At 40.9% G+C, this 13,708-nt stretch overlaps 3 protein-coding genes and 1 pseudogene across 3 annotated transcripts; 2 read left to right on the top strand and 2 right to left on the bottom strand.

Annotated features, from left to right (window-relative positions):
- Positions 1-2,839: 2,839 nt before the first annotated feature.
- LOC135642911 (peptide-N4-(N-acetyl-beta-glucosaminyl)asparagine amidase A-like) lies at positions 2,840-4,642 on the bottom strand. The gene has a single exon (XM_065159391.1). It carries the CDS (start codon positions 4,640-4,642, stop codon positions 2,840-2,842), a length of 1,803 nt encoding a protein of 600 aa, XP_065015463.1.
- Positions 4,643-5,847: 1,205 nt separating this feature from the next.
- LOC135642614 (uncharacterized) lies at positions 5,848-6,522 on the top strand. The gene has a single exon (XM_065158910.1). It carries the CDS (start codon positions 5,848-5,850, stop codon positions 6,520-6,522), a length of 675 nt encoding a protein of 224 aa, XP_065014982.1.
- Positions 6,523-6,641: 119 nt separating this feature from the next.
- Positions 6,642-9,700, bottom strand: LOC135642615 (NADH dehydrogenase [ubiquinone] 1 alpha subcomplex subunit 8-B-like; annotated as a pseudogene).
- Positions 9,701-10,148: 448 nt separating this feature from the next.
- Positions 10,149-11,083, top strand: LOC135642613 (uncharacterized protein At5g39865-like). The gene has a single exon (XM_065158909.1). It carries the CDS (start codon positions 10,177-10,179, stop codon positions 10,957-10,959), a length of 783 nt encoding a protein of 260 aa, XP_065014981.1. The 5' UTR covers positions 10,149-10,176; the 3' UTR covers positions 10,960-11,083.
- Positions 11,084-13,708: the final 2,625 nt, after the last annotated feature.

Genomic DNA, 13,708 nt, shown 5'->3' with positions numbered 1-13,708 from the left:
GTGTGCTTTAAACAATTATATCACCATGAGCAAATCACAGTCGAAGAGTCTCCTATGCATATGGGGTCGTGATAGATTGGAAATTGATTATGATGTTCTAACTGGTGGCCTTACTAATTGTCTTGGTCATATTAAACATAGGCTTCATATTATCATAGGTTTTGATAAGATCATATCTAGACTCATATTGATGTGAAAGGAAGAAGGCCAAAGATGACTTCTCTTCTAAAGTCAACTTATGAGATTAATCTCCAATTTCGGACAAACACATGCGAGGCCCATCCCGAGATAGAGAACTCCTCATGTGTAGTAAGTATTCCAAATATTTTTGAGGAACTAATTGTAAATAGAGAAATTATAAGAATTAAACTGAAAAAAGAATAAAAAGATGAGGTTTCATCCATTTGACGGCTTAGAAGAAAAAGGAGAAAAAAAAAGAAACGGAAGAGGTGGAGAAAGAAATAAAAAGGAAGGGAAGAAAGGAAAGGAGAGAGAAGGGAGTATGGAGAGGATGAAACAAAGAAAGAAATGGGGAAGGAAGAAGAAGAAGAATATAAGAGGAGGAGAAGAGAAAGAAAAGAAATAAATAATCAATAAATAAAGGATCGTGTGTGAGAACACATAGGAGAAAGACGAAACAAAAGAGGAAGAAGGAAAAGGAAAGAAGAAGAAGAAGAAGAAGAAGAAGAGAAGGGAAAGAAAAGCCAAGAGAGATGGAAGAGATGGAGGATAAAAAATTGAAGGGGTTCGTGCAGGCAGAGAGAGTGGCAAAGGAAGTGAGAAACAAAAAACAAAGAAAAAATAAAAGAAAAGAAATAAAGGAAGAAAAATAAGTAAAAAATTATGGAGGATTCATTTTGATATTAAACGGATTTAGCTCAGAAAAATTATATTATGTATGGTTCTGAATTATTTTGTATTCTTATTAATTAGATTTATCTTTTAGATTATAGATCGATGAATCATGTTGTTCTTAGTTAATTGGTTACTTATGAAGGAAAGAAAATGATTATATTGGAAAAATAATGTAAAAAAGAAAGATCAAAATATGTTTATATCGAAGATATGCGATCATATTTTTGAAAGTATTAATGTATGCATTTTGAATTAAAAATTGCATATGATTTACACGATTTATAAATATTTCTTATTTAAAAGTATTATATAAAAATAAAATATCTATAATTTTAAAAACATATGATTTGAACTGTTATTTATTGTTTTATAAGTACTTTTAAGACATCTTATCAGAATTCATATGAAAACATTGAATTTGAAAATTATGAAGAAAAAAAAATTTTTGATTATTATTAATTTGAAATAATATGATTAAATCAGTTTTAAAATAAAATATAAAAAGAGATACATTGGAATTCTTATTATGGTAAAAAGTCATTTGATTTAGATACTAATTTTTTCTAGGACTTGAGACATGGAATTATATGGTACTAATACCATGGGGACTAAATAGGGTTATGAATCTTGTCATAAGAATGTAATATTATCATAATCATTAGTGCTACTATATATATATATATATATATATATATATATATATATATATATATATATATATATATATATATACACATTAGTTATATTTATGAATCTTTAATTGTATTTATATGAATGGCGATCTTTGCGCTACAAATATTTTATGTTCTAATTTTGTGACATTAGTTATACTTATTCTTTCATTATAAAAATATATTTAGATATATTTTACTTTAAAAAATATTATTAATAAGTTATAATTTGAAATGCATATGAAGTTGATATTTTGTAAACCGTAAAAACACGATGAAAGATTTGATATTAAGCATCTTACATTAACAAGTCAAGATTCTAAATTGCATGTAAAGTTAAGTTTTTATAAATTGTATGAGCATAAAGAAAGTATTTGATATCTATGCATATATTGAATGCATAAGAAATTCATATGTTTTTAAGAAAATATTTATTTATGGTAAGGCTTTGAGTCACAATAATCATTGAATTATGGTTTGCTTATATATATTCTCTCGATTTTTTAGAGTTATATAACAAAAGCATGATGAATCGAGTACTGATTAAATTACATAATTAATCTATTGAGATTAGTATGTATTGATATTATTTTGTATATACATTATTTAAATTAGAATGTTATGAATTTTTAAGAAATTGTTACATATATTATGTGTGGATTGATTATGGATTGAGTTGTGTTATTAATATCTTATAAGTGAGTTAAATTACTGATTAAATTATATGATAAATTGTCTATGTTTTAACCTTGTATTCTTATATAGAAAAATCTATAGGATTATAGTAGTATTATACCGTCTCTGATTTTTTTCATTGGGTTGGGGCATCACATCATAGCTCATAAGTTGGGTACTATTGATGAATAATATCATAAGGTGGAAGAGACATGGGCTGCATGTCACTACAACAAGGCTATTCTCAACAAAGCTATATATAGCTATGGTAGGAGAAGCCTAAATGGCCATATATTTGATTAGTCATGAAGACATATTTGCTTGATGCCTTTGTTTAAAGTGGACAAGAGAGAAGATAAATAGTGTTTGTGCTTATTGACATGATGCCTTTTTAGGTCTTCCAAAGACACTTATCTTTTGTAAACTTGCAATTAACAAATCAACAAAAAAAAACTATTATGCTAACTCACCATATGAACCTAATTTGACATATTTTAAGGTGCAAAGCTATGTGATTGATAGAAGTATGATATTGAAGGATTACTACATATATGTCTTATTAATCCTCGTAACGGGCAACTGTTGTGAAAACAATTAACTAAGCAAAGCGTTAGCAGCCATGCACGCGTTTCACGTCCTCAGGCATCATCATCAGCCATGGCAAAGCAGGAGGCCTTCCTGTCCTGGATGACCGCTCCGCCAGCAGTGGCCACGTTCCGGGAGTAGCACTTGCTCCCGTCCCTGTACTGGTACGACGACCGGCTGCTTCCGCTCCCCCATCTGCCGCCCACAAGCGCCGATCCCTCCGCATCCTGCCGGTCCGTCAGCTCTGTCGTCGTCGTCGCCCCGGCCTGACCCTCGCTCAGGCTCACCACCTCCATCAGCTGGTGGAAGAGCCGCGTCTTCTTCATCGCCGGCCTGCCCGCCGCGTTCACGATCGCGGTCTGCACCTGCATGGGCGCATCCAGCACCGCCTGCGCCCGGGCAAGCCACTGGTTTCGCCTCGTCACTGTCACCATCGTCCTCTCTTTGAGGATGAAATCGATCTGGGTCACCGCCCCGCGGTTCTGCACCTGCACCTGGCTCCTCAGCTTGATCTTATGCCGCACCTCCGTGGTGAGGTTGCCCCTCGACCAGCTCACCCACCCGGAAAATCGTTCGTGCCCCTCGGCCCCGATCTCCGACTGGCCATCGGGGTTGCGCCACTCGGCGTTGCGGTTCATCTGGATGGTTGGGGCAAAGTACTCCACCGGACCAGCCTGCACTGCATCCGACCAATAGTCGACCCAGAGGTGGAGGTTGGCGTTCACGAGCCAGTGTGGCAGGGCGCTGCGCACACCCAGCCCGATCTCGTGGGGCCGCCCGTCGAGCATCAGCGCCAGGAACGGCGTCAGGTCGAGGTCGTAGGATGGCATGTCGAACGCGCCGATTGCCGCCACCGGGGACCAGAAGACGGGGTTGATGGCGCTCGAGTAGATGACCGGAAAGGGGACGTGCCCGCCTACGTACCTCCTGTCGATTGTGGCGTAGACCTGCCGAAACGCCCCGTTGGCCCGCGGTGCCGAAACCTTGGCTGCAGTTGACTGGTGAATATAGTTATTTCTCAATGGCATAGTATACCATGATTCATCCTCGCCATGATACGACACGAAGATCTCAAGGACGGCGCGGTAGGTGTTTCTGGGGATGGCGACGGTGGTGGACTCGACGCCTGTCTCGTTGTCAATACGATACCAAAAGCCGGATCCATATTGTCCGTCGGGCTTGGAGATGGGGAGGACGAGGTCCGCGGGCTCGCGGTAAAGGGATCTGACGGAGGGGTGCGCCGCATTAGACACTGACTTCGACCTTCCGTCGTCGACCGGGCCGCGGTAGTAATGGAGGGAGACGTTGGCGCTGAAGACGCCGGGAAGGACCTTGTTTGAGTTCTCCAGCATCATGGAGATAACACCGCCGCCATCAGCCAGGCGGCGGAGGAGGGCCGTGTAGCGGGTGACGTCCTTGTGGACGCGCCAGAAAGCGCCGCGAGCCATGGGGATGGGGGTGGCGGTGCGGAGGACCTCAGCGCCGTCGATCCAGATGGCAGCGACTCGGGACTCCTGGAGGTCTGTGGCGGCGACGCTGAGCTCGAGGACGACCCGCGTCCATGGGAAGGGGCAGTCCGGGGGGTGAGCATAGCTGGCGGAGGCCGGCGGCGCGCCGACGGTGTCGACGAAGTTCTGTTGGAGGACGACCAGGGAACAGTGCGGAGTCTGGGTGGGGAGGGCCGGGGGAAGGGTGGGGTCTAAGTGTTCTAGTGACATGCTTGGAATGGAACCTCTCGGGAGCTCAAGATTGCCATCAAAGAGAGACGGTGATGATGCCCCTGTGGTGCAAATGAAGGCGGCAAAGTAGAGATGGAGGAGGAGGAAAAAGGATAACTCATATCGACCGGGATGCATCTTCTACGTGAAGATCAATCTTTGTTGAATGACTTGTTTGTTGAGATGGATTGGGAAAAGAGAGTTATATAGTAAGGATCTGAAGAGAAGTAACGCTTAAAATGTGTGTCGCTCGTTGAATTGTTGCTGCCTTGTATTATTGCTAACAACACATGAGAAGGAGAAGAGGGATGCGAATTATAGGCTTTAAATACTTTGAGCACTTGGAGTCCTTCGATGAAGGAGATCGAGTACCAGGAGATCAGGATGCTTCCTCTCACTCTTAGCTCTCTCTTTCTCGCGTTCGGTTCTCTGATGGGATTTCTCCTAGTATTGTTTTGTCTTCAGCGGCGCCACAAAGGGATCCAACACAAGATGATGCCGTGGGCCGTGCCGCAATGCCCGTTCGTTTTGTTCTGTCGTGATGCACATGTGGTGGAGCAAAGCACAACAACATCCAAGAATTGGTGTATGCAACCAATTCTAAAAGCTCAGATATTACACAAAAAGATTATTGTCAAAGGGAATATGTATTAAATATGTAATGACACAGAGGAGTTTCATCAAAGTTATCAATCAGTTCCGGGAAATTTATGTCTCATGAGGAATAATAAATAAAATATGAACAATTTACAATATGTTCCATGAAAATTACAATCAAATCTTTAGAATATTGCATTCAAATCTCCAGTGTAGTATTTGTTTTTTCCAACAAAAAAAGTTAAAAACTTTTCTACTTAAATTTTATTTTTTGTTCTCTACTTTCTCTTTATTATGTAAGATAAGATACATCAATCACAAATTAATTTAAATGCTACCACCTGCTTTCATTATCAACCATTTGCTTGTGGCCTCTGTAATTGGAGACATAAATCTACTTTGAGATCACATCTATCCATTAAACTGCTTTTGCTTTAGTAATCCATTATTTTAAGGAGACGCTCTCTCTCTCTCTCTCTACTGCGTTAATATGCCTAGAAACTCGGCCGTGCACTGAGATCCTCACCTAACTCGTAACTTTTCCGGCTTACGAGACGGTAACGAATGCAGGTACGCACGCAAACAGTCACAAACCGCGGCGATAACGGAATCCTATGACTGTTCAGCTCCGACGCCTTCGTTGTGGTCAACCCAAAACCACGACTTCCCGCCAAAAAGAACCCCGGCGGAGTACGCGCCTCCATTTAGCTCACGCATGCGTCGTTACCTTCCCATGGAGAAAAGAGATGAGGGGCACGAGCAAGTTGGCGATGGGAGCAGCGTTGACCGTGGCTGTGAGTCTTGCTCTGGTCTTCACTCTTCTACTAGTCCTTCTTGTCGACCTCTTCTGCTCCCTGCTCTGTTGCCGAAGCCGCCGGTGCGAGACGACAACCACGACGAGCTCCGGTTTAAGCAGCGCAGCGGCGTCAGCAGCGGAAAAGATGGAGCCTCCGCCTCCCTTCTCGACGGCCCTCGGCTTCCCTGGCGTACTCCAAGCCCCAACGAGCTTCCTCCTCAGCATCCCCAAACTGGAAGCAGCTGCGGCGATGCCGCCAACATCTGAGCGGGTGGACTGCCATTTCTCGATGGCGACGTCTTCGCCCGGCATACGTCGCATTTCCTCGGCTTCAAGTGACTCGATCTCTGCCGATCATTTTGTTCGCATCTCGAATCCCATCTACGATGGCGTCGGCGGTAGTCTTACCACCCCGTTCGAGACGCCTGGCACTTCACCTTCGCATTTCAGGTTCGAAGAAGACGAAGCAGAGTGTTCCCCGGCACTGACCGCGATGAGAAAGCTCCCGCCGATGCGCCGCACGGCTTCTTTTGTCGGATTACGGTCGGCAGCAACTTCAGTGAGTGCTGCAGAGACTTATAGGGTTTCCGTTTCTTCGTCATCCGATTCTTCTCCTTCTTGGTGACTTCCTCATATGTAGTTGCAGTGGTTACTGCTTATGGTCCTTTATTTGCACCTAGTTAGTTTTGATGGAAAGTAGCTTGCTTGGGGTGCTTGGTGCTTGATCTCTAATGCAGACCCTGTGAGGAGTGATGTTGCTACGAGTCCTGAGTTCTGCTGAAAAGGATCATAGTGGCGTGGGACGGAGGTCTATCGTCTTTTGGCAGAACGGCAGCGGTAGCTTTGTGTCTTCTTGACTTCCTTTTTCTTGGTTCCAGTTTCAAGGCTCAGCTGAGCTCCTTGCTTAAAAGCAGTGTCATCGTGCTGATGGTGAGCAGCTTTGCTTCATGTAACTTTTGGCTGCGCACATCAGGACAGCATCAATGCAACGGAGAACCTGTAGGAGCTGTTCTTATAAGTTGACGCTGCTTATATAAATTGGATAACATTAGGACATCCAAAATAACAAAGATATGTTCAGTTCAGGAAGCCACCGTACCTCAAAAATACATGTACCAAAACTGAGCATTCTTCTGAATTCAGAAGTAATTGGGGCAAATTCTTGTCGAAATTGAAAGGTCGACAAGGATAGCATCGAAATCTGCACGACCACATGACAGTAAGTAGATGCTTATCGATAAAATTATCAGATTCACACGAGCCGCCACCAAATGGTCAGCATCATTCTCCAAACCTTACAGTAACAAGGGAAAAGACGGAATAAGTTATATATAATGCATTTGTTCTGATAGCTTATTTCTCCTGATAAAACCGGATGAGTGTTTCTTGAGCATCATTAGTTCGACCGAAATGCAATTCTAAGAACGAAGTCCTGCACAGACCCTGGTTAGCAAGAAATTTGATGTTGAGACAATTGTGTTTCTCGTGAATTACTTGAAGATGATGGGAGGCAATCTCCCGGTGCTACTCAGATACCGGACAAGCTTTCTCGATTGCTTCCTGCTCTTTACGGCACAGGTCGAACTCGTTGGTGTAGTATACATGCAGCCCGCATATGCATCCATCTCTTTAGGGCAATTCTAGTGGAGCTCCTTCAGTCTGCAAGAAATGGAACACTAGTTGATTGATAATTTAATTGCTAAAGTTTTATTTGTAGGAAAACAGTTCAAACGAAATACAGTTTCTAGTTCTAATGGTTAAAAAAATATAGGAAATATTACACGAATTTGATTCCATCATTACACACTCCTAGATCATAATTAGTATGTAAAAGATGATATTATACTTTAGGAGTTCTAATGCTTAGAAGGAACAGCTAAATGTTTGCTGACAGATTTGCTATAGTTCATAAGAATAATAGGTGCCATCCAAATTGAAGCAGTTCAAATTGTGGATCGATATTTCATAACTGATGGCAACAAATTCTCATATACAAATGACCACATGCTACCAGCTCTGCGGATCATTGAGATCGATGAGGCTGACAGTAAGTTTCTAGTTTTCAGCTGCAGTTTACAGCTCTCCACTACATGGATGACAAAAAGGAGCATTTCATGACTACTCATATGGTGGGACCTCAGGATACAAAAATTATTTTCTCATGTCTCCCTTCGCCTCTTGCATCGCTATCTCCCTTCTGCTGTCTAACATCATGCTGTCATGGTTTCAAGTTATTATCTCACACTATTCACTAAGCCAGCACACCTCTAAAACACATAGAAAGGAAAATCAAAAGGACAGTAAAACTTGCAAATATAGCAACTGCCAGGTATAATAATATCTATGTGAAAACACACAGAAAGCAATGCTTGGGTACATGATAACATCCCCTTATTTATACATTTATTCTTGGGTACATCAACGTATCTACTCTCTGTAGCCAGTAAGGATTTTCGCCATTAGGAACAATAGCTTTTAATTATAGCACAAAATAGATGGTACTCTAGAATCTCTTGTAGCAACGATGGTTATTCTAGTAGTCATCATCATTTAATATTGTGCAAGCATCCATGATGACACTGTTTTTAGCTGATGAAGAGTGATATTCTTGCCCAGGCTACAATAAATCAATTCCACCAGCTATGTTATCTCCCATCTCTAGCATCTGCATTAATGTAGAACATTTGTAAAATGTGACAGATTCCATCCATCATGTGCCTATGTCATTCTCAACAAAAGAGCTAACCGTCTTCGTTGCCGGCTTATTTATCAATTCTCGTTTGAAGTTGAGATCAAAATTGGGAGTCATCAAAACACATATCATCACCACATATGCTTGCCAACTAGTAATTTTTCTATCTAGATTTTGCTCCCATATATCTGCATTTCCTTATATGCTAATAAGAAATTTGACTACAGACTGCTACATTAGGAGTGGTGCTAGCTACATAATGCAATTGTGCATCCTTGCAAAGCACAGCCATGGCAGATACAACACATGATTGTTCATATAAATTGTTTAGACTGATTTCCTGCTTATCCCAGTGTATCATAGGATAACAGAAATTAAGAACGGACTAATTCTGATCCAAAAACACGATCAGAATGTTTCTAACAGTTTATTCTCTACACATTTTACTTCAGTAGGGGCAATACCCTTATTATCAGCATGATTACTTGATTGCATTTAGGTTCTTATGGTGGTGATGATTGTGGTATTTTTTTTAATCATTGTTATAATAATTTCAAACCATCTCTAAATCATGGTTTTGTTTATCTAAAGAAGTGTAGTTGTAGGATGCAGAAGAAGGCATAACACTGGAAATTATTAGATATTATAAAAATAAATTAAGGGTGGCAAATTTAACCTACTTTCGTCTTGTGGATACCAACGAAAAAAAAAATTCAAAATTTTCCAATATATATGGCTGCCACCATTTGATCATCAAGAAAGAAGCACAAAAAAGGAACGCAAAAATCCATATTCATTTGAACAAATCACCTATCAACTAAACTAAAAGAACAAAAATCACTTAGGGATTCAAAGAATAGAGAGCCAAATCACTATGGTAAATGTACCGAGATCCTTACACGTTTAAGACGCAGCTAGTGACATGGCGGCCCTTGTCGAGGCATTTCTCCGGGTTGGGATCCTTCTTCTTGCACTTGATGAAGGCCACGTTCTCGGCCCGGCACCGCGTCGTGATATGCTTGGCAGCCGCCATGACGACGGCCGACGTCGGGATAGGCTCCCCCGCCGCGTCGACACTACCCGACATCTCGCCGATCTCGCCCTATTCAATCTGTGAAACCGGGGCCGCAGCCGGAGGATGTGAAGATCCATTATCTAGGGCTAGGGTTTGAGCTCCGTACCGGATCTCGTCTCCACAGATTCAGCTTCCTCCGTGATCCCAAAGCAGAAGCCGGGGTAGGACGGGCGATGCTGTTCCTGAAACGGCAGTGGGTACGGCAAACGAAAGCTAATTCGTGTCGTTAAGTCTTTCTTGGGCTTTGTCATACCCAACCCAAATTGGGCATGCAAGTTTATATTTAGGCCCGGCCCAAGTAAAGTCTTTCTTGGCCCTATACAAGCCGAACTCCATTCTATCTCTTCCTCTGCTAAACTTAGCCCTTGTTCTCTTTGGGACCTTTAGGAATTGATTCCCAACTCTCTCCCATCTTCTCCGCTCCTTCCCTCGTTCCAACTTCCCAATTGGATACCACCTCTTTGTTCTTCCTTCTCCATTGGTCTGTTTCCTCACTCCCGTGCGTCGAATTCATGTGGGCGCCGTGGGGAAACCGACTCCCACGCGGCGGAGCCACCACCACCGCCACCTCCTCTTTGCCACCGCCTCAGCTTCCGCCGCCCACTTCGTCCATCATCCGCTCATCCTCCTCCCTCAAGGACCTCCTCTCTCTCCTCGACGAGTACGATGCCCACGACGCATCCGCATCCCCGTCCCGTGGTCCGCGGCCCCCACCACCGCCGCCGCCTCCGCCGGTGATCCACCACGTTCGGTCGGCCTCCTCCGCCCTTCGCTTGTGGTGCTCCCCGCCGGAGGACCCCTTCGGCCTCCCACCGGGTGAGGAAAAGCGGGTCGTCCTCTACTTCACCTCCCTCCGCGCTGTCCGCCATACCTTCGAGGATTGCGCCGCCGTCCGGGCGATCCTATGCGGCCTACGCGTCGCCGTCGACGAGCGCGACGTCTCCATGGACGCCGGGTTCCTGCGGGAGCTGAAGGGCGTTCTCGGCGTCCGCCGGTGGCACCTCGGGCTTCCGCAGCTGTTCATCGGGGGGCGGCACGTCGGCGGGGCCGACGACGTACGGCGTCTCCACGAGGCCGGGGAGCTGAGGCGGTACGTGGAGGGGGCAGCGCAGGCGACTGGAAGGGCGTGCGAGTGGTGCGGCGACGTCCGCTTCGTGCTCTGCAGGAGCTGCAGCGGGTCCCGACGGTGCTACCATGACAAGGGCGGTGCGGGCGGGGGATTCCGGACGTGCACCGCCTGCAACGAGAACGGGCTCGTCCGGTGCCGGCGGTGCTGCGACCCTGACGCCGTCTGATCGCGATGGGACGGTCGACAAGGGCGTGTTTTCTTCGACCTCGTACGATTGTTTTCACGGGAGGAAGCGAGAGAGTTAATAATAATACGACCATAAAAATTCTCCAACTTCCCCTTTTTTTTTTAAATTGAAATTCCTCTTTTTTCTCTTTATTTTTTAATTAATATAAAAAAAGAAAGCGGAGAGGAATGGGGGGGGGGGGGAACGTTCTATTTTTCTTTTACTGTTGTTGTTTTGATGGATTCTGAAAGTGATGATACGTGCAGAAGAGGAAGAGGGGATAGTGAGGCATCCTATCGACCAATATCATGCTTATTCCATCAAACGATCCTCGTTCCTCAAAATTAAAGGAGCCAATTAATATCACTCTTTCGTCCAAATGTGGTTCTTTCGTGAATTAGCATGTTTCATGTTACCAATCACATCCCTGCTACCGACTTTGTTTTAGACCACACACTCTGTGACAACCGCTAAGCTAGCCGTCGGTTGTCATGCATCATAGAAGCTACCGAGAAAAAAAAAGATTAATTGAATTTTATTGATAGAATTTATCTACACAAATAGAATTACAAGGTATGATAATTATATAATTTTTTTAATTAATAATAAATATAAAATATTTATTAAATCATTAAAATATCTAAAATCATGATAACATATTATTATAATTTTTATGATTTAAAATTTTGATAATATAATATCATAATATTGAGAGTATCATGATAATCTTATCATGATTTATTTTTCTCAATAATATTTTTTTAATATGGACCCCACAAGATGGTGCTATCATAAGAGACACCAATCTTGGACCAAAGTAGAAGATCATGCGGAGAAATCATTATCTATATTGTTGATAGAATCATGATAACATATTATCATAATTTTTATGATTTAGAATCATGATAATATAATATCAAAATATTGAGAGGATCATGATAATCTTATTATGATTTATTTTTTTTCAATAATATTTTTTTAATATGCCCCTGGTAAGATTGTACTCTTATCGAAAATATTGATCTTGGACCAAAGTAAAAGAAATTACTAGAAAGATGAACTTTGTAAAAGCATATGCAAGCTGATCAAAAGATGAGATATGTAGCTCATCATTTTGAACTTTATCATGAACAAAATGAAGTCAATAGCTATATACTTCATTCAAGAGTAAAATACAGGATTAATATATAGATATGTTATCCTGATATTATTACAATATATAGATAGAGGATCAGATATTGTGACAAATAGTTCATATAACAATGATTGAATCAAACAAAGTTTAACGGTTATAGAAGAACTACTCGATATTTAGCCTCCATAAAAGATTTTGCAAAAGACCATTGTTTCTTGAAATTCCAAGAAATTGGATTGTGATCAAGAAATATGATATAAGCACTAATAGATGTCATGTCATCCTTATTACTAGCGTCATCGACATCTAAAAATGCATGAAACAACATAGGAGAGTTTTTTTAAAAAAATAAGCCATGATCAATAGTACCCTTAAAATATCGAAGAAGACATGTAACACTTGTCCAATGATTGGAAGTAAGTTTGTGCATAAATTGAGATAATTAATTCATTACATATGTACTGTTTGGATAAGTAAATATCAAATACCGTAGATTGTCGATAACTTGACAATATTCAGTGGCGTCGTTGAGATTAGCATTATCAAATAGGGTAAGAGGAACATATTGGCATCATAATAGTATTAGCTTCAACTATTTTAGTACAATTTAGAAGGCCATGAATACACTTCTATTGAGAAAGAAATAAACAATTTACCATGTAGATTACTTGAATACCAAGAAAATAACTAAAGAACCCAAGAACTTTGATAAAAAAAACTTATTTCCAAACTATTAAAAAAATAAATTAATTATTACTGGTTTATTACTAATAATAATTAATTCATACACATAAACTAGTAAAAATATGATTATGCGTTCATGAGAATAAATGAATAATGAATTAGCAGATTGAGAATTATGAAATCCAATTGAGACTAAATGTGTTTAAAGTTCATGATACCGAGGGACCTATCATAAAGAGCATCACATAATTTACAAACATGTTGAGAAAAATTATGATCAATAAAGCCTAGCGGTTGTCTCATAAATATATCATCAAAAATATGATCACGAAGAAATTTATTATTTATGTCCAACTATTGAAGTCCCCAATTCTTAGACAAAACAAGACATAAAATAGTACGAATTGTTATTGTTTTTATAACTGGGCTAAATATATCATAGTACTCGAGGCTTAGACGTTGATAAAATCTCTTTGTAATAAGTCTTGCTTTATACTTATTAATGGATCCATTAGGGTTTCGTTTAATACAAAAACTTATTTACACCCTACAAGGTTTTTACTTAGATAGGATTGGATTAATTCTCATATACCATTATGTAACAAAGAATTATATTCTTTAAACATTGTTTCTCACCATTCAAGAATTTTGAAGGCTTAGTTAATAGTAAAATGCTCAAAAATAAAATTTTGAGATTATTTTATAAAAATAAAAAATATTTATTTAGTTTAAAAACCTGATTTTTGGATCTAGTAATCATTGGATGACTTCTTTAGGACATTTGGATGAGAAGAATTTAAAGTAAGAGTACTAAAACCAAACCTTACTATGATTTCTCTTGTTGTATGACACTTATGAGGTAGCTGAATGGATGATATGACATATTGTTCATCACACACTATTGAGAAAGGACATGGTGGGATATAAGTG

The sequence above is a fragment of the Musa acuminata genome, chromosome BXJ3-7 (genome assembly GCF_036884655.1).
Source record: "Musa acuminata AAA Group cultivar baxijiao chromosome BXJ3-7, Cavendish_Baxijiao_AAA, whole genome shotgun sequence".
In the NCBI taxonomy this organism is placed as follows: domain Eukaryota; kingdom Viridiplantae; phylum Streptophyta; class Magnoliopsida; order Zingiberales; family Musaceae; genus Musa; species Musa acuminata.
Note: the sequence above shows the minus strand (reverse complement) of the source record. Positions and strands in the feature narration are given on the sequence as shown.